The sequence below is a fragment of the Oncorhynchus mykiss genome, unplaced genomic scaffold (genome assembly GCF_013265735.2).
Source record: "Oncorhynchus mykiss isolate Arlee unplaced genomic scaffold, USDA_OmykA_1.1 un_scaffold_313, whole genome shotgun sequence".
Classification (NCBI taxonomy): Eukaryota; Metazoa; Chordata; class Actinopteri; order Salmoniformes; family Salmonidae; genus Oncorhynchus; species Oncorhynchus mykiss.
The window spans coordinates 105,001-127,222 of record NW_023493762.1 but is presented as its reverse complement, the minus strand read 5'-3'; the positions used below and the strand labels follow the sequence as shown (position 1 = coordinate 127,222).

The window sequence follows — 22,222 nt, the reverse complement described above, 5'->3', positions numbered from 1 at the left end:
CCTGGCTCCTGTGTGTGTGTGTGGGTGGTTACCTGGTCATCTCTCCCCCTCCTCCCAGCCTCTCAGCCATGTCCATTCCCAGTAGGACCTGGCTCCTGTGTGTGTGTGTGGGTGGTTACCTGGTCATCTCTCCCCCTCCTCCCAGCCTCTCAGCCATGTCCATTCCCAGTAGGGCCTGGCTCCTGACCCCACCACTGGTCGTTATGGTGATCAGCTTGTTACCCACCAGCCAGGTCATACTGCGACCCCCCGCCAGAAGGAACTCTGCTATAGGAGACCTGGCAAAGGTTAAGGGTCAGGGGTTAAGTCAAGGTCACTTAGTTCCGAGGGCTTATGGCAGTTGATAATCATAGAAGACCTCGTGTCCTTTTCCCCATTGTGATTGGGTGAATAATGAAGACTAGAGTATAGACCTCGTGTCCTTTCCCCCGTTGTGATTGGGTGAATAATGAAGACTAGAGTATAGACCTCGTGTCCTTTCCCCCGTTGTGATTGGGTGAATAATGAAGACTAGAGTATAGATCTCGTGTCCTTTCCCCCGTTGTGATTGGGTGAATAATGAAGACTAGAGTATAGATCTCGTGTCCTTTCCCCCGTTGTGATTGGGTGAATAATGAAGACTAGAGTATAGACCTCGTGTCCTTTCCCCCGTTGTGATTGGGTGAATAATGAAGACTAGAGTATAGATCTCGTGTCCTTTCCCCCGTTGTGATTGGGTGAATAATGAAGACTAGAGTATAGATCTCGTGTCCTTTCCCCCGTTGTGATTGGGTGAATAATGAAGACTAGAGTATAGACCTCGTGTCCTTTCCCCCGTTGTGATTGGGTGAATAATGAAGACTAGAGTGAAGACCCACGAGGTCACTAATAAAGGCAGAAAATATCCCGTGGTCAACCCCCCCGTCCGTGCGTACCTCTTGGGCAGGGCTGAGAAGTTGGAGAAGACGTATCGAGCCATCATGTCCAGACAGGTCTCCGTTAACTCCAGGTGGACGGTCTTTAACCCATCGTCTGCCTGGCTCACGGTGTTCTCGTCAGAAGAACCCAGACTACACGTGGTGCTGGAGGTGTGCATCCTACAGCCAGGGGGTGTCAGATAAGGGTGTCAGAGAGGGTGTCAGATAAGGGTGTCAGAGAGGGTGTCAGATAAGGGTGTCAGATAAGGGTGCCACATAGTGTGTCAGATAAGGGTGTCAGAGAGGGGTCCCAGATAAGGGTGCCAGATAAGGGTGTCCGAGAGGGTGTCAGAGAGACACACACACCAGTGGAGGCTGCTGAGGGGAGGACGGCTCATAATGACGGCTGGAACGGAGTGAATGGAATCAAAACACATTCTATAAGTATAAATAACCGTTGATACCATTACAACTACTCCCTTCCAGACAATATTATGAGCCGTCCTCCCCTCAGCAGCCTCCGCTGACACACACACAGTTTGCAAGATTCACACACACACACAGTTTGCAAGATCCACACACACACACGGTTTGCAAGATCCACACACACACGGTTTGCAAGATCCACACACGCAGCATTGCATTCTCCCACACACAGCCTGGCTCTTATCTTTCTCTCAGGTGTACACCTCTGATGTACACAAACACAGATGAGCCAATCTCTCTCTCCCACACACACAAACAAGCTGGGACCTCTCTCCCACACACACAAACAAGCTGGGACTTGGTATAAGTAACTGTAGCGGCAACCTGGGCGCTTGAAGTCACCCGTTCCCTCTGTGGATGTGAAGTGCTATGCTTACTGCTGACAGGGTGTCTCTTCTACAAAGGCCCGGGAACCACGGCTGGTGTCAGAGATAGAGGAAGACCAGGCGCTTTTATGTTGAAGGAGAGAGAGAGGAAGACCAGGCGCTTTTATGTTGAAGGAGAGAGAGAGGAAGACCAGGCGCTTTTATGTTGAAGGAGAGAGAGAGGAAGACCAGGCGCTTTTATGTTGAAGGAGAGAGAGAGAGAACACTAGAACAACATGCTGCACAGAACTCAGGGCCCGGGGGAACTGATGTACCGTAATATCCCAGTCACCTGATCTACATCTCCCTTCAGCATTCCTCCCTGGAGACCCCCCATTGCATCCCGGTAACCACGGTAACCACCGCCAGGGGAAACGGAACACCTCTAACGGAACACACAGCTACTGTTCTGTAGGACAAGTTACGCCGGTCTTCAAGGGGAGTGACATCGCCACAGGGAACGGGTTTGACGTAGGAACCGAGAGTTCAGACAAACACCGTCCAAACTACAACAGGAAGTAGTTAGGAAGTAATCTTATGGACAGATACTTTCAGCCTCTATGTCCACACATCTACATGATATACTAGATATTGAGAAGACTGTGTTTTAAACTAATGTAGATCATTCAAACTGCCTGTCTGTCTGTCTGCGTCCCTGTCTGTCTGTCTGTCTCCCTCCCTGTCTGTCTGTCTGCCTGTCTGTCTCCCTCCCTGTCTGTCTTAGTGTTATGTTATGTTGTATTGAAGTTCAACTAAACAGGTGTTCCATTGAAGGACAGATACAACCTGATGATACCTGGAGACAAAGGCCTTTATGAGCTAATAGAACACTGCTCTGAATGTCCTCTACAACAACAGCTGGAGACAAAGGCCTTTATGAGCTAATAGAACGCTGCTCTGAATGTCCTCTACAACAACACCTGGAGACAAAGGCCTTAATGAGCTAATAGAACACTGCTCTGAATGTCCTCAACAACAACAGCTGGAGACAAAGGCCTTTATGAGCTAATAGAACACTGCTCTGAATGTCCTCTACAACAACAGCTGGAGACAAAGGCCTTTATGAGCTAATAGAACGCTGCTCTGAATGTCCTCTACAACAACAGCAAAGGCCTTTATGAGCTAATAGAACACTGCTCTGAATGTCCTCTACAACAACAGCTGGAGACAAAGGCCTTTATGAGCTAATAGAACACTGCTCTGAATGTCCTCTACAACAACAGCTGGAGACAAAGGCCTTTATGAGCTAATAGAACGCTGCTCTGAATGTCCTCAACAACAACAGCTGGAGACAAAGGTCTTTATGAGCTAATAGAACGCTGCTCTGAATGTCCTCAACAACAACAGCTGGAGACAAAGGCCTTTATGAGCTAATAGAACACTGCTCTGAATGTCCTCTACAACAACAGCTGGAGACAAAGGCCTTTATGAGCTAATAGAACGCTGCTCTGAATGTCCTCAACAACAACAGCTGGAGACAAAGGCCTTTATGAGCTAATAGAACACTGCTCTGAATGTCCTCTACAACAACAGCTGGAGACAAAGGCCTTTATGAGCTAATAGAACGCTGCTCTGAATGTCCTCAACAACAACAGCTGGAGACAAAGGCCTTTATGAGCTAATAGAACGCTGCTCTGAATGTCCTCAACAACAACAGCTGGAGACAAAGGCCTTTATGAGCTAATAGAACACTGCTCTGAATGTCCTCAACAACAACAGCTGGAGACAAAGGCCTTTATGAGCTAATAGAACGCTGCTCTGAATGTCCTCTACAACAACAGCTGGAGACAAAGGCCTTTATGAGCTAATAGAACGCTGCTCTGAATGTCCTCTACAACAACAGCTGGAGACAAAGGCCTTTATGAGCTAATAGAACACTGCTCTGAATGTCCTCTACAACAACAGCTGGAGACAAAGGCCTTTATGAGCTAATAGAACACTGCTCTGAATGTTCTCTACAACAACAGCTGGAGACAAAGGCCTTTATGAGCTAATAGAATGCTGCTCTGAATGTCCTCAACAACAACAGCTGGAGACAAAGGCCTTTATGAGCTAATAGAACGCTGCTATGAATGTCCTCTACAACAACAGCTGGAGACAAAGGCCTTTATGAGCTAATAGAACGCTGCTCTGAATGTTCTCTACAACAACAGCTGGAGACAAAGGCCTTTATGAGCTAATAGAACGCTGCTCTGAATGTCCTCAACAACAACAGCTGGAGACAAAGGCCTTTATGAGCTAATAGAACGCTGCTCTGAATGTCCTCAACAACAACAGCTGGAGACAAAGGCCTTCATGAGCTAATAGAAAGCTGCTCTGAATGTTCTCTACAACAACAGCTGGAGACAAAGGCCTTTATGAGCTATTAGAACGCTGCTCTGAATGTCCTCTACAACAACAGCTGGAGACAAAGGCCTTTATGAGCTAATAGAACGCTGCTCTGAATGTCCTCTACAACAACAGCTGGAGACAAAGGCCTTTATGAGCTAATAGAACGCTGCTCTGAATGTCCTCTACAACAACAGCTGGAGACAAAGGCCTTTATGAGCTAATAGAACGCTGCTCTGAATGTCCTCAACAACAGCTGGAGACAAAGGCCTTCATGAGCTAATAGAACGCTGCTCTGAATGTTCTCTACAACAACAGCTGGAGACAAAGGCCTTTATGAGCTATTAGAACGCTGCTCTGAATGTCCTCTACAACAACAGCTGGAGACAAAGGCCTTCATGAGCTAATAGAACGCTGCTCTGAATGTCCTCTACAACAACAGCTGGAGACAAAGGCCTTTATGAGCTAATAGAACGCTGCTCTGAATGTTCTCTACAACAACAGCTGGAGACAAAGGCCTTTATGAGCTAATAGAATGCTGCTCTGAATGTCCTCTACAACAACAGCTGGAGACAAAGGCCTTTATGAGCTAATAGAACGCTGCTCTGAATGTCCTCAACAACAACAGCTGGAGACAAAGGCCTTTATGAGCTAATAGAACGCTGCTCTGAATGTCCTCTACAACAACAGCTGGAGACAAAGGCCTTTATGAGCTAATAGAACACTGCTCTGAATGTCCTCTACAACAACAGCTGGAGACAAAGGCCTTTATGAGCTAATAGAACGCTGCTCTGAATGTCCTCTACAACAACAGCAAAGGCCTTTATGAGCTAATAGAACACTGCTCTGAATGTCCTCTACAACAACAGCTGGAGACAAAGGCCTTTATGAGCTAATAGAACGCTGCTCTGAATGTCCTCAACAACAACAGCTGGAGACAAAGGCCTTTATGAGCTAATAGAACACTGCTCTGAATGTCCTCAACAACAACAGCTGGAGACAAAGGCCTTTATGAGCTAATAGAACACTGCTCTGAATGTCCTCTACAACAACAGCTGGAGACAAAGGCCTTTATGAGCTAATAGAACGCTGCTCTGAATGTCCTCTACAACAACAGCAAAGGCCTTTATGAGCTAATAGAACACTGCTCTGAATGTCCTCTACAACAACAGCTGGAGACAAAGGCCTTTATGAGCTAATAGAACACTGCTCTGAATGTCCTCTACAACAACAGCTGGAGACAAAGGCCTTTATGAGCTAATAGAACGCTGCTCTGAATGTCCTCAACAACAACAGCTGGAGACAAAGGCCTTTATGAGCTAATAGAACGCTGCTCTGAATGTCCTCAACAACAACAGCTGGAGACAAAGGCCTTTATGAGCTAATAGAACACTGCTCTGAATGTCCTCTACAACAACAGCTGGAGACAAAGGCCTTTATGAGCTAATAGAACGCTGCTCTGAATGTCCTCAACAACAACAGCTGGAGACAAAGGCCTTTATGAGCTAATAGAACACTGCTCTGAATGTCCTCTACAACAACAGCTGGAGACAAAGGCCTTTATGAGCTAATAGAACGCTGCTCTGAATGTCCTCTACAACAACACCTGGAGACAAAGGCCTTTATGAGCTAATAGAACACTGCTCTGAATGTCCTCAACAACAACAGCTGGAGACAAAGGCCTTCATGAGCTAATACAACACTGCTCTGAATGTCCTCTACAACAACAGCTGGAGACAAAGGCCTTTATGAGCTAATAGAACGCTGCTCTGAATGTCCTCTACAACAACAGCAAAGGCCTTTATGAGCTAATAGAACACTGCTCTGAATGTCCTCTACAACAACAGCTGGAGACAAAGGCCTTTATGAGCTAATAGAACACTGCTCTGAATGTCCTCTACAACAACAGCTGGAGACAAAGGCCTTTATGAGCTAATAGAACGCTGCTCTGAATGTCCTCAACAACAACAGCTGGAGACAAAGGCCTTTATGAGCTAATAGAACGCTGCTCTGAATGTCCTCAACAACAACAGCTGGAGACAAAGGCCTTTATGAGCTAATAGAACACTGCTCTGAATGTCCTCTACAACAACAGCTGGAGACAAAGGCCTTTATGAGCTAATAGAACGCTGCTCTGAATGTCCTCAACAACAACAGCTGGAGACAAAGGCCTTTATGAGCTAATAGAACACTGCTCTGAATGTCCTCTACAACAACAGCTGGAGACAAAGGCCTTTATGAGCTAATAGAACGCTGCTCTGAATGTCCTCAACAACAACAGCTGGAGACAAAGGCCTTTATGAGCTAATAGAACGCTGCTCTGAATGTCCTCAACAACAACAGCTGGAGACAAAGGCCTTTATGAGCTAATAGAACACTGCTCTGAATGTCCTCAACAACAACAGCTGGAGACAAAGGCCTTTATGAGCTAATAGAACGCTGCTCTGAATGTCCTCTACAACAACAGCTGGAGACAAAGGCCTTTATGAGCTAATAGAACGCTGCTCTGAATGTCCTCTACAACAACAGCTGGAGACAAAGGCCTTTATGAGCTAATAGAACACTGCTCTGAATGTCCTCTACAACAACAGCTGGAGACAAAGGCCTTTATGAGCTAATAGAACACTGCTCTGAATGTTCTCTACAACAACAGCTGGAGACAAAGGCCTTTATGAGCTAATAGAACGCTGCTCTGAATGTCCTCAACAACAACAGCTGGAGACAAAGGCCTTTATGAGCTAATAGAACGCTGCTATGAATGTCCTCTACAACAACAGCTGGAGACAAAGGCCTTTATGAGCTAATAGAACGCTGCTCTGAATGTCCTCAACAACAACAGCTGGAGACAAAGGCCTTCATGAGCTAATAGAACGCTGCTCTGAATGTTCTCTACAACAACAGCTGGAGACAAAGGCCTTTATGAGCTAATAGAACACTGCTCTGAATGTTCTCTACAACAACAGCTGGAGACAAAGGCCTTTATGAGCTAATAGAACGCTGCTCTGAATGTCCTCAACAACAACAGCTGGAGACAAAGGCCTTTATGAGCTAATAGAACGCTGCTCTGAATGTCCTCAACAACAACAGCTGGAGACAAAGGCCTTTATGAGCTAATAGAACACTGCTCTGAATGTCCTCTACAACAACAGCTGGAGACAAAGGCCTTTATGAGCTAATAGAACGCTGCTCTGAATGTCCTCAACAACAACAGCTGGAGACAAAGGCCTTTATGAGCTAATAGAACACTGCTCTGAATGTCCTCTACAACAACAGCTGGAGACAAAGGCCTTTATGAGCTAATAGAACGCTGCTCTGAATGTCCTCAACAACAACAGCTGGAGACAAAGGCCTTTATGAGCTAATAGAACGCTGCTCTGAATGTCCTCAACAACAACAGCTGGAGACAAAGGCCTTTATGAGCTAATAGAACACTGCTCTGAATGTCCTCAACAACAACAGCTGGAGACAAAGGCCTTTATGAGCTAATAGAACGCTGCTCTGAATGTCCTCTACAACAACAGCTGGAGACAAAGGCCTTTATGAGCTAATAGAACGCTGCTCTGAATGTCCTCTACAACAACAGCTGGAGACAAAGGCCTTTATGAGCTAATAGAACACTGCTCTGAATGTCCTCTACAACAACAGCTGGAGACAAAGGCCTTTATGAGCTAATAGAACACTGCTCTGAATGTTCTCTACAACAACAGCTGGAGACAAAGGCCTTTATGAGCTAATAGAACGCTGCTCTGAATGTCCTCAACAACAACAGCTGGAGACAAAGGCCTTTATGAGCTAATAGAACGCTGCTATGAATGTCCTCTACAACAACAGCTGGAGACAAAGGCCTTTATGAGCTAATAGAACGCTGCTCTGAATGTCCTCAACAACAACAGCTGGAGACAAAGGCCTTCATGAGCTAATAGAACGCTGCTCTGAATGTTCTCTACAACAACAGCTGGAGACAAAGGCCTTCATGAGCTAATAGAACGCTGCTCTGAATGTCCTCTACAACAACAGCTGGAGACAAAGGCCTTCATGAGCTAATAGAACGCTGCTCTGAATGTCCTCAACAACAACAGCTGGAGACAAAGGCCTTTATGAGCTAATAGAACGCTGCTCTGAATGTTCTCTACAACAACAGCTGGAGACAAAGGCCTTTATGAGCTAATAGAATGCTGCTCTGAATGTCCTCTACAACAACAGCTGGAGACAAAGGCCTTTATGAGCTAATAGAACGCTGCTCTGAATGTCCTCAACAACAACAGCTGGAGACAAAGGCCTTTATGAGCTAATAGAACGCTGCTCTGAATGTCCTCTACAACAACAGCTGGAGACAAAGGCCTTTATGAGCTAATAGAACACTGCTCTGAATGTCCTCTACAACAACAGCTGGAGACAAAGGCCTTTATGAGCTAATAGAACGCTGCTCTGAATGTCCTCTACAACAACAGCAAAGGCCTTTATGAGCTAATAGAACACTGCTCTGAATGTCCTCTACAACAACAGCTGGAGACAAAGGCCTTTATGAGCTAATAGAACGCTGCTCTGAATGTCCTCAACAACAACAGCTGGAGACAAAGGCCTTTATGAGCTAATAGAACACTGCTCTGAATGTCCTCAACAACAACAGCTGGAGACAAAGGCCTTTATGAGCTAATAGAACACTGCTCTGAATGTCCTCTACAACAACAGCTGGAGACAAAGGCCTTTATGAGCTAATAGAACGCTGCTCTGAATGTCCTCTACAACAACAGCAAAGGCCTTTATGAGCTAATAGAACACTGCTCTGAATGTCCTCTACAACAACAGCTGGAGACAAAGGCCTTTATGAGCTAATAGAACACTGCTCTGAATGTCCTCTACAACAACAGCTGGAGACAAAGGCCTTTATGAGCTAATAGAACGCTGCTCTGAATGTCCTCAACAACAACAGCTGGAGACAAAGGCCTTCATGAGCTAATAGAACGCTGCTCTGAATGTCCTCAACAACAACAGCTGGAGACAAAGGCCTTTATGAGCTAATAGAACACTGCTCTGAATGTCCTCTACAACAACAGCTGGAGACAAAGGCCTTTATGAGCTAATAGAACGCTGCTCTGAATGTCCTCAACAACAACAGCTGGAGACAAAGGCCTTTATGAGCTAATAGAACGCTGCTCTGAATGTCCTCAACAACAACAGCTGGAGACAAAGGCCTTTATGAGCTAATAGAACACTGCTCTGAATGTCCTCAACAACAACAGCTGGAGACAAAGGCCTTTATGAGCTAATAGAACGCTGCTCTGAATGTCCTCTACAACAACAGCTGGAGACAAAGGCCTTTATGAGCTAATAGAACGCTGCTCTGAATGTCCTCTACAACAACAGCTGGAGACAAAGGCCTTTATGAGCTAATAGAACACTGCTCTGAATGTCCTCTACAACAACAGCTGGAGACAAAGGCCTTTATGAGCTAATAGAACACTGCTCTGAATGTTCTCTACAACAACAGCTGGAGACAAAGGCCTTTATGAGCTATTAGAACGCTGCTCTGAATGTCCTCTACAACAACAGCTGGAGACAAAGGCCTTCATGAGCTAATAGAACGCTGCTCTGAATGTCCTCTACAACAACAGCTGGAGACAAAGGCCTTTATGAGCTAATAGAACGCTGCTCTGAATGTTCTCTACAACAACAGCTGGAGACAAAGGCCTTTATGAGCTAATAGAATGCTGCTCTGAATGTCCTCTACAACAACAGCTGGAGACAAAGGCCTTTATGAGCTAATAGAACGCTGCTCTGAATGTCCTCAACAACAACAGCAAAGGCCTTTATGAGCTAATAGAACACTGCTCTGAATGTCCTCTACAACAACAGCTGGAGACAAAGGCCTTTATGAGCTAATAGAACGCTGCTCTGAATGTCCTCAACAACAACAGCTGGAGACAAAGGCCTTTATGAGCTAATAGAACACTGCTCTGAATGTCCTCAACAACAACAGCTGGAGACAAAGGCCTTTATGAGCTAATAGAACGCTGCTCTGAATGTCCTCTACAACAACAGCTGGAGACAAAGGCCTTTATGAGCTAATAGAACGCTGCTCTGAATGTCCTCTACAACAACAGCTGGAGACAAAGGCCTTTATGAGCTAATAGAACACTGCTCTGAATGTCCTCTACAACAACAGCTGGAGACAAAGGCCTTTATGAGCTAATAGAACACTGCTCTGAATGTTCTCTACAACAACAGCTGGAGACAAAGGCCTTTATGAGCTAATAGAACGCTGCTCTGAATGTCCTCAACAACAACAGCTGGAGACAAAGGCCTTTATGAGCTAATAGAACGCTGCTATGAATGTCCTCTACAACAACAGCTGGAGACAAAGGCCTTTATGAGCTAATAGAACGCTGCTCTGAATGTTCTCTACAACAACAGCTGGAGACAAAGGCCTTCATGAGCTAATAGAACGCTGCTCTGAATGTCCTCAACAACAACAGCTGGAGACAAAGGCCTTTATGAGCTAATAGAACGCTGCTCTGAATGTCCTCAACAACAACAGCTGGAGACAAAGGCCTTTATGAGCTAATAGAAAGCTGCTCTGAATGTTCTCTACAACAACAGCTGGAGACAAAGGCCTTTATGAGCTATTAGAACGCTGCTCTGAATGTCCTCTACAACAACAGCTGGAGACAAAGGCCTTTATGAGCTAATAGAACGCTGCTCTGAATGTCCTCTACAACAACAGCTGGAGACAAAGGCCTTTATGAGCTAATAGAACGCTGCTCTGAATGTCCTCTACAACAACAGCTGGAGACAAAGGCCTTTATGAGCTAATAGAACGCTGCTCTGAATGTCCTCAACAACAGCTGGAGACAAAGGCCTTCATGAGCTAATAGAACGCTGCTCTGAATGTTCTCTACAACAACAGCTGGAGACAAAGGCCTTTATGAGCTATTAGAACGCTGCTCTGAATGTCCTCTACAACAACAGCTGGAGACAAAGGCCTTCATGAGCTAATAGAACGCTGCTCTGAATGTCCTCTACAACAACAGCTGGAGACAAAGGCCTTTATGAGCTAATAGAACGCTGCTCTGAATGTTCTCTACAACAACAGCTGGAGACAAAGGCCTTTATGAGCTAATAGAATGCTGCTCTGAATGTCCTCTACAACAACAGCTGGAGACAAAGGCCTTTATGAGCTAATAGAACGCTGCTCTGAATGTCCTCAACAACAACAGCTGGAGACAAAGGCCTTTATGAGCTAATAGAACGCTGCTCTGAATGTCCTCTACAACAACAGCTGGAGACAAAGGCCTTTATAAGCTAATAGAACACTGCTCTGAATGTCCTCTACAACAACAGCTGGAGACAAAGGCCTTTATGAGCTAATAGAACGCTGCTCTGAATGTCCTCTACAACAACAGCAAAGGCCTTTATGAGCTAATAGAACACTGCTCTGAATGTCCTCTACAACAACAGCTGGAGACAAAGGCCTTTATGAGCTAATAGAACGCTGCTCTGAATGTCCTCAACAACAACAGCTGGAGACAAAGGCCTTTATGAGCTAATAGAACACTGCTCTGAATGTCCTCAACAACAACAGCTGGAGACAAAGGCCTTTATGAGCTAATAGAACACTGCTCTGAATGTCCTCTACAACAACAGCTGGAGACAAAGGCCTTTATGAGCTAATAGAACGCTGCTCTGAATGTCCTCTACAACAACAGCAAAGGCCTTTATGAGCTAATAGAACACTGCTCTGAATGTCCTCTACAACAACAGCTGGAGACAAAGGCCTTTATGAGCTAATAGAACACTGCTCTGAATGTCCTCTACAACAACAGCTGGAGACAAAGGCCTTTATGAGCTAATAGAACGCTGCTCTGAATGTCCTCAACAACAACAGCTGGAGACAAAGGCCTTCATGAGCTAATAGAACGCTGCTCTGAATGTCCTCAACAACAACAGCTGGAGACAAAGGCCTTTATGAGCTAATAGAACACTGCTCTGAATGTCCTCTACAACAACAGCTGGAGACAAAGGCCTTTATGAGCTAATAGAACGCTGCTCTGAATGTCCTCAACAACAACAGCTGGAGACAAAGGCCTTTATGAGCTAATAGAACGCTGCTCTGAATGTCCTCAACAACAACAGCTGGAGACAAAGGCCTTTATGAGCTAATAGAACACTGCTCTGAATGTCCTCAACAACAACAGCTGGAGACAAAGGCCTTTATGAGCTAATAGAACGCTGCTCTGAATGTCCTCTACAACAACAGCTGGAGACAAAGGCCTTTATGAGCTAATAGAACGCTGCTCTGAATGTCCTCTACAACAACAGCTGGAGACAAAGGCCTTTATGAGCTAATAGAACACTGCTCTGAATGTCCTCTACAACAACAGCTGGAGACAAAGGCCTTTATGAGCTAATAGAACACTGCTCTGAATGTTCTCTACAACAACAGCTGGAGACAAAGGCCTTTATGAGCTAATAGAACGCTGCTCTGAATGTCCTCAACAACAACAGCTGGAGACAAAGGCCTTTATGAGCTAATAGAACGCTGCTATGAATGTCCTCTACAACAACAGCTGGAGACAAAGGCCTTCATGAGCTAATAGAACGCTGCTATGAATGTCCTCTACAACAACAGCTGGAGACAAAGGCCTTTATGAGCTAATAGAACGCTGCTCTGAATGTTCTCTACAACAACAGCTGGAGACAAAGGCCTTCATGAGCTAATAGAACGCTGCTCTGAATGTCCTCAACAACAAAAGCTGGAGACAAAGGCCTTTATGAGCTAATAGAACGCTGCTCTGAATGTCCTCAACAACAACAGCTGGAGACAAAGGCCTTTATGAGCTAATAGAAAGCTGCTCTGAATGTTCTCTACAACAACAGCTGGAGACAAAGGCCTTTATGAGCTATTAGAACGCTGCTCTGAATGTCCTCTACAACAACAGCTGGAGACAAAGGCCTTCATGAGCTAATAGAACGCTGCTCTGAATGTCCTCTACAACAACAGCTGGAGACAAAGGCCTTTATGAGCTAATAGAACGCTGCTCTGAATGTCCTCTACAACAACAGCTGGAGACAAAGGCCTTTATGAGCTAATAGAACGCTGCTCTGAATGTCCTCAACAACAGCTGGAGACAAAGGCCTTCATGAGCTAATAGAACGCTGCTCTGAATGTTCTCTACAACAACAGCTGGAGACAAAGGCCTTTATGAGCTATTAGAACGCTGCTCTGAATGTCCTCTACAACAACAGCTGGAGACAAAGGCCTTCATGAGCTAATAGAACGCTGCTCTGAATGTCCTCTACAACAACAGCTGGAGACAAAGGCCTTTATGAGCTAATAGAACGCTGCTCTGAATGTTCTCTACAACAACAGCTGGAGACAAAGGCCTTTATGAGCTAATAGAATGCTGCTCTGAATGTCCTCTACAACAACAGCTGGAGACAAAGGCCTTTATGAGCTAATAGAACGCTGCTCTGAATGTCCTCAACAACAACAGCTGGAGACAAAGGCCTTTATGAGCTAATAGAACGCTGCTCTGAATGTCCTCTACAACAACAGCTGGAGACAAAGGCCTTTATGAGCTAATAGAACACTGCTCTGAATGTCCTCTACAACAACAGCTGGAGACAAAGGCCTTTATGAGCTAATAGAACGCTGCTCTGAATGTCCTCTACAACAACAGCAAAGGCCTTTATGAGCTAATAGAACACTGCTCTGAATGTCCTCTACAACAACAGCTGGAGACAAAGGCCTTTATGAGCTAATAGAACGCTGCTCTGAATGTCCTCTACAACAACAGCAAAGGCCTTTATGAGCTAATAGAACACTGCTCTGAATGTCCTCTACAACAACAGCTGGAGACAAAGGCCTTTATGAGCTAATAGAACACTGCTCTGAATGTCCTCTACAACAACAGCTGGAGACAAAGGCCTTTATGAGCTAATAGAACGCTGCTCTGAATGTCCTCAACAACAACAGCTGGAGACAAAGGCCTTTATGAGCTAATAGAACGCTGCTCTGAATGTCCTCAACAACAACAGCTGGAGACAAAGGCCTTTATGAGCTAATAGAACACTGCTCTGAATGTCCTCTACAACAACAGCTGGAGACAAAGGCCTTTATGAGCTAATAGAACGCTGCTCTGAATGTCCTCAACAACAACAGCTGGAGACAAAGGCCTTTATGAGCTAATAGAACACTGCTCTGAATGTCCTCTACAACAACAGCTGGAGACAAAGGCCTTTATGAGCTAATAGAACGCTGCTCTGAATGTCCTCAACAACAACAGCTGGAGACAAAGGCCTTTATGAGCTAATAGAACGCTGCTCTGAATGTCCTCAACAACAACAGCTGGAGACAAAGGCCTTTATGAGCTAATAGAACACTGCTCTGAATGTCCTCAACAACAACAGCTGGAGACAAAGGCCTTTATGAGCTAATAGAACGCTGCTCTGAATGTCCTCTACAACAACAGCTGGAGACAAAGGCCTTTATGAGCTAATAGAACGCTGCTCTGAATGTTCTCTACAACAACAGCTGGAGACAAAGGCCTTCATGAGCTAATAGAATGCTGCTCTGAATGTCCTCAACAACAGCTGGAGACAAAGGCCTTCATGAGCTAATAGAACGCTGCTCTGAATGTTCTCTACAACAACAGCTGGAGACAAAGGCCTTTATGAGCTATTAGAACGCTGCTCTGAATGTCCTCTACAACAACAGCTGGAGACAAAGGCCTTTATGAGCTAATAGAACGCTGCTCTGAATGTCCTCTACAACAACAGCTGGAGACAAAGGCCTTTATGAGCTAATAGAACACTGCTCTGAATGTCCTCTACAACAACAGCAAAGGCCTTTATGAGCTAATAGAACACTGCTCTGAATGTCCTCTACAACAACAGCAAAGGCCTTTATGAGCTAATAGAACGCTGCTCTGAATGTCCTCTACAACAACAGCAAAGGCCTTTATGAGCTAATAGAACACTGCTCTGAATGTCCTCTACAACAACAGCTGGAGACAAAGGCCTTTATGAGCTAATAGAACGCTGCTCTGAATGTCCTCAACAACAACAGCTGGAGACAAAGGCCTTTATGAGCTAATAGAACACTGCTCTGAATGTCCTCAACAACAACAGCTGGAGACAAAGGCCTTTATGAGCTAATAGAACACTGCTCTGAATGTCCTCTACAACAACAGCTGGAGACAAAGGCCTTTATGAGCTAATAGAACACTGCTCTGAATGTCCTCAACAACAACAGCTGGAGACAAAGGCCTTTATGAGCTAATAGAACGCTGCTCTGAATGTCCTCTACAACAACAGCTGGAGACAAAGGCCTTTATGAGCTAATAGAACGCTGCTCTGAATGTCCTCTACAACAACAGCTGGAGACAAAGGCCTTTATGAGCTAATAGAACACTGCTCTGAATGTCCTCTACAACAACAGCTGGAGACAAAGGCCTTTATGAGCTAATAGAACACTGCTCTGAATGTTCTCTACAACAACAGCTGGAGACAAAGGCCTTTATGAGCTAATAGAACGCTGCTCTGAATGTCCTCAACAACAACAGCTGGAGACAAAGGCCTTTATGAGCTAATAGAACGCTGCTATGAATGTCCTCTACAACAACAGCTGGAGACAAAGGCCTTTATGAGCTAATAGAACGCTGCTATGAATGTCCTCTACAACAACAGCTGGAGACAAAGGCCTTTATGAGCTAATAGAACGCTGCTCTGAATGTTCTCTACAACAACAGCTGGAGACAAAGGCCTTTATGAGCTAATAGAATGCTGCTCTGAATGTCCTCAACAACAGCTGGAGACAAAGGCCTTCATGAGCTAATAGAACGCTGCTCTGAATGTTCTCTACAACAACAGCTGGAGACAAAGGCCTTTATGAGCTATTAGAACGCTGCTCTGAATGTCCTCTACAACAACAGCTGGAGACAAAGGCCTTTATGAGCTAATAGAACGCTGCTCTGAATGTCCTCTACAACAACAGCTGGAGACAAAGGCCTTTATGAGCTAATAGAACACTGCTCTGAATGTCCTCTACAACAACAGCAAAGGCCTTTATGAGCTAATAGAACACTGCTCTGAATGTCCTCTACAACAACAGCAAAGGCCTTTATGAGCTAATAGAACGCTGCTCTGAATGTCCTCTACAACAACAGCAAAGGCCTTTATGAGCTAATAGAACACTGCTCTGAATGTCCTCTACAACAACAGCTGGAGACAAAGGCCTTCATGAGCTAATAGAACGCTGCTCTGAATGTCCTCAACAACAACAGCTGGAGACAAAGGCCTTTATGAGCTAATAGAACACTGCTCTGAATGTCCTCAACAACAACAGCTGGAGACAAAGGCCTTTATGAGCTAATAGAACACTGCTCTGAATGTCCTCTACAACAACAGCTGGAGACAAAGGCCTTTATGAGCTAATAGAACGCTGCTCTGAATGTCCTCAACAACAACAGCTGGAGACAAAGGCCTTTATGAGCTAATAGAACACTGCTCTGAATGTCCTCTACAACAACAGCTGGAGACAAAGGCCTTTATGAGCTAATAGAACGCTGCTCTGAATGTCCTCAACAACAACAGCTGGAGACAAAGGCCTTTATGAGCTAATAGAACACTGCTCTGAATGTCCTCTACAACAACAGCTGGAGACAAAGGCCTTCATGAGCTAATAGAACGCTGCTCTGAATGTCCTCAACAACAACAGCTGGAGACAAAGGCCTTTATGAGCTAATAGAACGCTGCTCTGAATGTCCTCTACAACAACAGCTGGAGACAAAGGCCTTTATGAGCTAATAGAACGCTGCTCTGAATGTCCTCTACAACAACAGCTGGAGACAAAGGCCTTTATGAGCTAATAGAACGCTGCTCTGAATGTCCTCTACAACAACAGCTGGAGACAAAGGCCTTTATAAGCTAATAGAACGCTGCTCTGAATGTCCTCTACAACAACAGCTGGAGACAAAGGCCTTTATGAGCTAATAGAACGCTGCTCTGAATGTCCTCAACAACAACAGCTGGAGACAAAGGCCTTTATGAGCTAATAGAACGTTGCTCTGAATGTCCTCTACAACAACAGCTGGAGACAAAGGCCTTTATGAGCTAATAGAACGCTGCTCTGAATGTCCTCAACAACAACAGCTGGAGACAAAGGCCTTTATGAGCTAATAGAACGCTGCTCTGAATGTCCTCTACAACAACAGCTGGAGACAAAGGCCTTTATAAGCTAATAGAACGCTGCTCTGAATGTTCTCTACAACAACAGCTGGAGACAAAGGCCTTTATGGGCTAATAGAACGCTGCTCTGAATGTCCTCTACAACAACAGCTGGAGACAAAGGCCTTCATGAGCTAATAGAACGCTGCTCTGAATGTCCTCTACAACAACAGCTGGAGACAAAGGCCTTTATGAGCTAATAGAACGCTGCTCTGAATGTCCTCAACAACAACAGCTGGAGACAAAGGCCTTTATGAGCTAATAGAACACTGCTCTGAATGTCCTCTACAACAACAGCTGGAGACAAAGGCCTTTATGAGCTAATAGAACACTGCTCTGAATGTCCTCTACAACAACAGCTGGAGACAAAGGCCTTTATGAGCTAATAGAACACTGCTCTGAATGTCCTCTACAACAACAGCTGGAGACAAAGGCCTTTATGAGCTAATAGAACGCTGCTCTGAATGTCCTCTACAACAACAGCTGGAGACAAAGGCCTTTATGAGCTAATAGAACGCTGCTCTGAATGTTCTCAACAACAACAGCTGGAGACAAAGGCCTTTATGAGCTAATAGAACGCTGCTCTGAATGTTCTCTACAACAACAGCTGTCTGCCTGTTGCTATGGAGTTAAGAGGTACAGACTGAAGGACATGGAGAAGGGGACCCTTCAAATTAAATTACAGATTACCTGAATGGCAGTTAAAAGAGAGTGTGTGTGTGTGTGTGTGTGTGTGTGTGTAAGCAGACCACCAGTGGTAGGTAGGCAGAACACCTGTAGCCAGTAGGTGTCGGCTGAGGCACCAAGTCGGTTGTCGCGTTCCAAATGGCACCCTATTCCCTATGCAGTGCACTACTTTAGACCACGGCCCATAGGCAACCCCATAGGGCTCTGGTCAAAGGCAGTGCACTATGAAGGGAACAGTGTGCCGTGTGAGACGTTGCCATAGTCACACAGAGGCGTTGCCATAGTCACACACTGAGGCGTTGCCATAGTCACACACTGAGGCGTTGCCATAGTCACACACTGAGGCGTTGCCATAGTCACACACTGAGGCAAGTCTGTTAGACCTTCTGTTCGAGGAATCCCAAATACTGTACTTTCTTATAGGCACAGATCTAGGATCAGCTCAACTGGCCCCAATCCTATCCCTAACCATTAGAGGGGAAACACAAAACAGATCTAGGCTCAACTCAACTGGCCCCAATCCGATCCCTAACCATTAGAGGGGAAACACAAAACTGGTCTTGGATCAGTGTGTAACGGGGAAGCTCCTCAGGTTGTCTAGTGATCGTCTCCTGAACCCTGCTGGTCAGGAGGGGGACTGACAGTTATACAGATTGTAACAGGGCCTGGTAAACTACACACTTCTTCCTCCGTCTCCTGGTACTTCAGTAGCCTGGTCCCAGATCAGTTCTTCCCTCTCCTTGGGACAATTTGGATTAGAACTAGTACTTCAGTAGCCTGGTCCCAGATCAGTTTGTGCTCTTGCCAACTCCATAGGAGGTTATTGTCAAGACAAATTGTTTGGCATGACGATGAGTTACCGTGATAACAAACAGACTGGCTAGTATTTGAGAGCTGACTAGTTGAGTGTCAGCTGAACTAATTCCCCATCTGACAGACTGCTCAATAACAACCTATGGACTCCTATGGGTTTGAGATACACAGATGGAGAGAAATGATGACACATTATCTAACCACCATTCACTTTTCACTCAGCCGCTCTCGCAGTCAGCCGCTCTCTCACAGTCAGCCGCGCTCTCACAGTCAGCCGCGCTCTCACAGTCAGCCGCGCTCTCACAGTCAGCCGCGCTCTCACAGTCAGCCACTCTCACAGTCAGCCACTCTCACAGTCAGCCACTCTCACAGTCAGCCACTCTCACAGTCAGCCACTCTCACAGTCAGCCACTCTCACAGTCAGCCACTCTCACAGTCAGCCACTCTCACAGTCAGCCACTCTCACAGTCAGCCACTCTCACAGTCAGCCACTCTCACAGGTAAGTATGTGTAGTGATTGGTGCATGGCAGGAGTCATTGAGTCAGTTGGAGACAGACACCACAAAACCCCCAACTCAGTCAGTCACTCGGTCATAGATGAGGGGTAGCATAATTCTGGTAACTTTCCCCAAAATTCCCAGACATCCCAATTGGAATATTCCTCGAATCTAGAAGGAATGATCGTGAAATCCAGGAATTTTCCAACCGGGATTTCTTGAAAATCTGGGAAAGTTACCTTAATTTTGTAACTCAGATAATCAAGGAATCCCAACATCCCACAAACATACAGATGGTTGTAAATCAGCATAGCGGAACACGGAGCATCTGTGGGTCAAACCAACGCAATGCAACAGAAAACCACACAGGCAGCATGCAAAGCATGTGTGTAAGACTGGCTTCTCATTGGCCCAGAACGCAATAGTCCCTTCCCACAGGGAAGAGGAAAAGCCAATCATTGGTAGCAGTGGCTGTCAGTCTTATCGTCTCAGTACACTGCTTGGAGTAGGGCCATGTTTTTCTCCAGCCATTCAGTCAGTCAGTAAATTAAATCCAGTCGGCACAGCAAAACCCAGCAAACACCACAACCGAAAACAAACAAAAAATAACTATTCATAACAAACCAAAGCATCAAGAGAAATGAAAGAAGCCAAAACGGGGTTAACAGGAAAACATCGACAGAAATCTAGATGTTTTCCAAAGCACAAACTGCATGCAACAAAATCACTCAACACATCCTCCTCCAGCATGCCACCGCCACCCAACCCAGGTTTCCCTGGCAACCGCCCACCGGTCCTTATGACGACGGCTCCCGCCCCCCACCACCAAGCCCCCCCCCCCCCCAACGGAAGCAAGAAATGTTATTTTCTGGGTTTTATTTCCTGGTTACCCAGAGTGCTCTCTACCTGCGCACCGCGTGCTCGGAGACGCTGATGCTTCGGGAGCGGAAGGCGTCCATGGCCGACAGATCTCTCAGCTCTTTAACGGGAGAGCCGGTACTCGCCGCGACGCCCGCTGCCATTGACGCCTGCTGCTGCTGCTGGTGGGCCTTCGCCATTTTGGCTGCCCGTAGGCTGGGACCATGGCAACGTGGCAGGAGTGGAGGGTGGAAGGTGTGGGGGGTAGGGGGCAGGTTGGTGTGTGTGAGATAGGGGGTGGGATTGTGTGTTGGAAAGAGGGACAGAGTAGGGGTGGGCGAGGGAGGTAAGGGCGGGGGGAGAGAGGTAACGGCCAACAGGAAACGGAAATCAGGATATGTCGCCCGTCACGTCAGAAAGGGCCCCGAACGACCACCAGGTGACCAACGGAGACACGGGCAAGGGGGTGGGGCACGAAGGTCAAAGGGTCAGAGGGCGAAGGTCAGGGGGATGAGCAAAAGAGAGTGTGCCAATAGCAATGGAGGGATCCAGGGTGTCAGGGCCCACCCACAACGCAGCACCCAGTCAGAGGAGGGGATGGGGGGGTCAAGTCAACCGAAGAGTAAACAAAAACAAACAAACAAAAACAAGTTGAGAAAATTAACAGCAGTAAAACACTATGAATCGCACAAATAGGAACAGAAATATCAGAAAGGAAGGAACAACTATAAAGCAACAGGGAGATAAACAGCATCAGCTTTTTCCACAACAAACACAAACTACTCCTGAAAGAAAATGAGACGTCATCACATTGAGCAGCAAGAGGAGAAGCCGACGTTGCCATGACTCAGGAAGCATCCCAAAATGGCACCCTATTCCCTCTACAGTGCACCACCCTATGGGTCAAAAGTAGTGCCCTGTGAAGGGAATAGGCTGCCATTTGGGACACAGTGATCTGTTATAGGAGGATGGACTCCGAGCAGGAGGGGTTCAAATCAACACAACTGAAACAACCAACTGAAGAGATCGGCACGGCCTGAGGAGGGTTAATATAAACCAATGAACACAACAAGGGGGAAGGAAGAGGTTAAAGGTTAAAAACAAAAATCAACAACAAAATGTCAGGACCAACTGAGAGGAATGTGTTGGATGAAGCAGGTGTCGGAGGAGAGCACGGCTGATCTAAAAACACAAGAACCAATAGATCACGAACACATGATCTACTGTCTAACTACAAACGGAGGTCTCATATCCTACGACAGACAGACTGTCCATCTAAGTCTAAGACATAGTTGGACTCTGTAACCACTAGAGAGGACAAGTTACGGGAGAAACCACGTTTAATGTGAGAATACTCTAATGATGCCCTCACTGCTCTGTTTTGTTTAAAACGTTCATTACTATATAAAAGCTGAAAAGAGCCCCTGGTACAACGACCAGGTTAATATCATACAGCTGTCTGAGATGTGTTTTTACACCTGACATGCATCTCTCCAACTCCTACAGAGGTACAGTAGATAGAGTAAGTATACATAGGAGCAGGACAGGGTCAGGGGGTCTGGGACGGTGGGAGGGGGTCTGGACAGGGTTAGGGGGTCTGGGACGGTGGGAGGGGGTCTGGACAGGGTTAGGGGGTCAGTACAGGGTTAGGGGGTCTGGCAGGGTGGGTGTCAGGACCGGGTTAGGGGGTCGGGGACTGTGGGATTGGGTTCAGTACAGGGTTAGGGGGTCTGGGGTCAGGACCGGGTTAGGGGGTCTGGAAGAGTGGGGGTCAGTACAGGGTTAGGGGGTCTGGGACAGTTGCTGGGGGTCAGTAAGGGTTAGGGGGTCTGGGTCGGAGGGGGTCAGTATAGGGTTAGGGGGTCTGGGACGGAGGGGGTCAGTACAGGGTTAGGGGGTCTGTGATGGTGGGAGTCAGTACAGGGTTAGGGGGTCTGGGTCAAAGGGGGTCAGTACAGGGTTAGGGGATCAGTACAGGGTTAGGGGGTCTGAGACAGTGGGATTGGGTTCAGTACAGGGTTATGGGGTCTGGGGTCAGGACCGGGTTAGGGGGTCTGGGGAAGTG

At 46.3% G+C, this 22,222-nt stretch overlaps 1 protein-coding gene across 4 annotated transcripts in view; it reads right to left on the bottom strand.

The window, feature by feature from the left end:
* The window catches only part of tsc2 (TSC complex subunit 2), a 78,122-nt gene that overhangs the window by 27,660 nt on the left and 28,240 nt on the right, over positions 1-22,222 (bottom strand). For 3 of the 4 annotated variants that reach the window (XM_036973769.1, XM_036973770.1, XM_036973772.1), the window contains 3 exons: positions 20,206-20,373; positions 915-1,076; positions 120-278 (listed from right to left, as the gene is read on the bottom strand). In XM_036973769.1, the coding sequence (XP_036829664.1) occupies positions 120-278; positions 915-1,076; positions 20,206-20,373 (489 nt within the window). The remainder of the gene's footprint in view (positions 1-119; positions 279-914; positions 1,077-20,205; positions 20,374-22,222) is intronic. The other variant, XM_036973771.1, reaches the window with a different exon arrangement.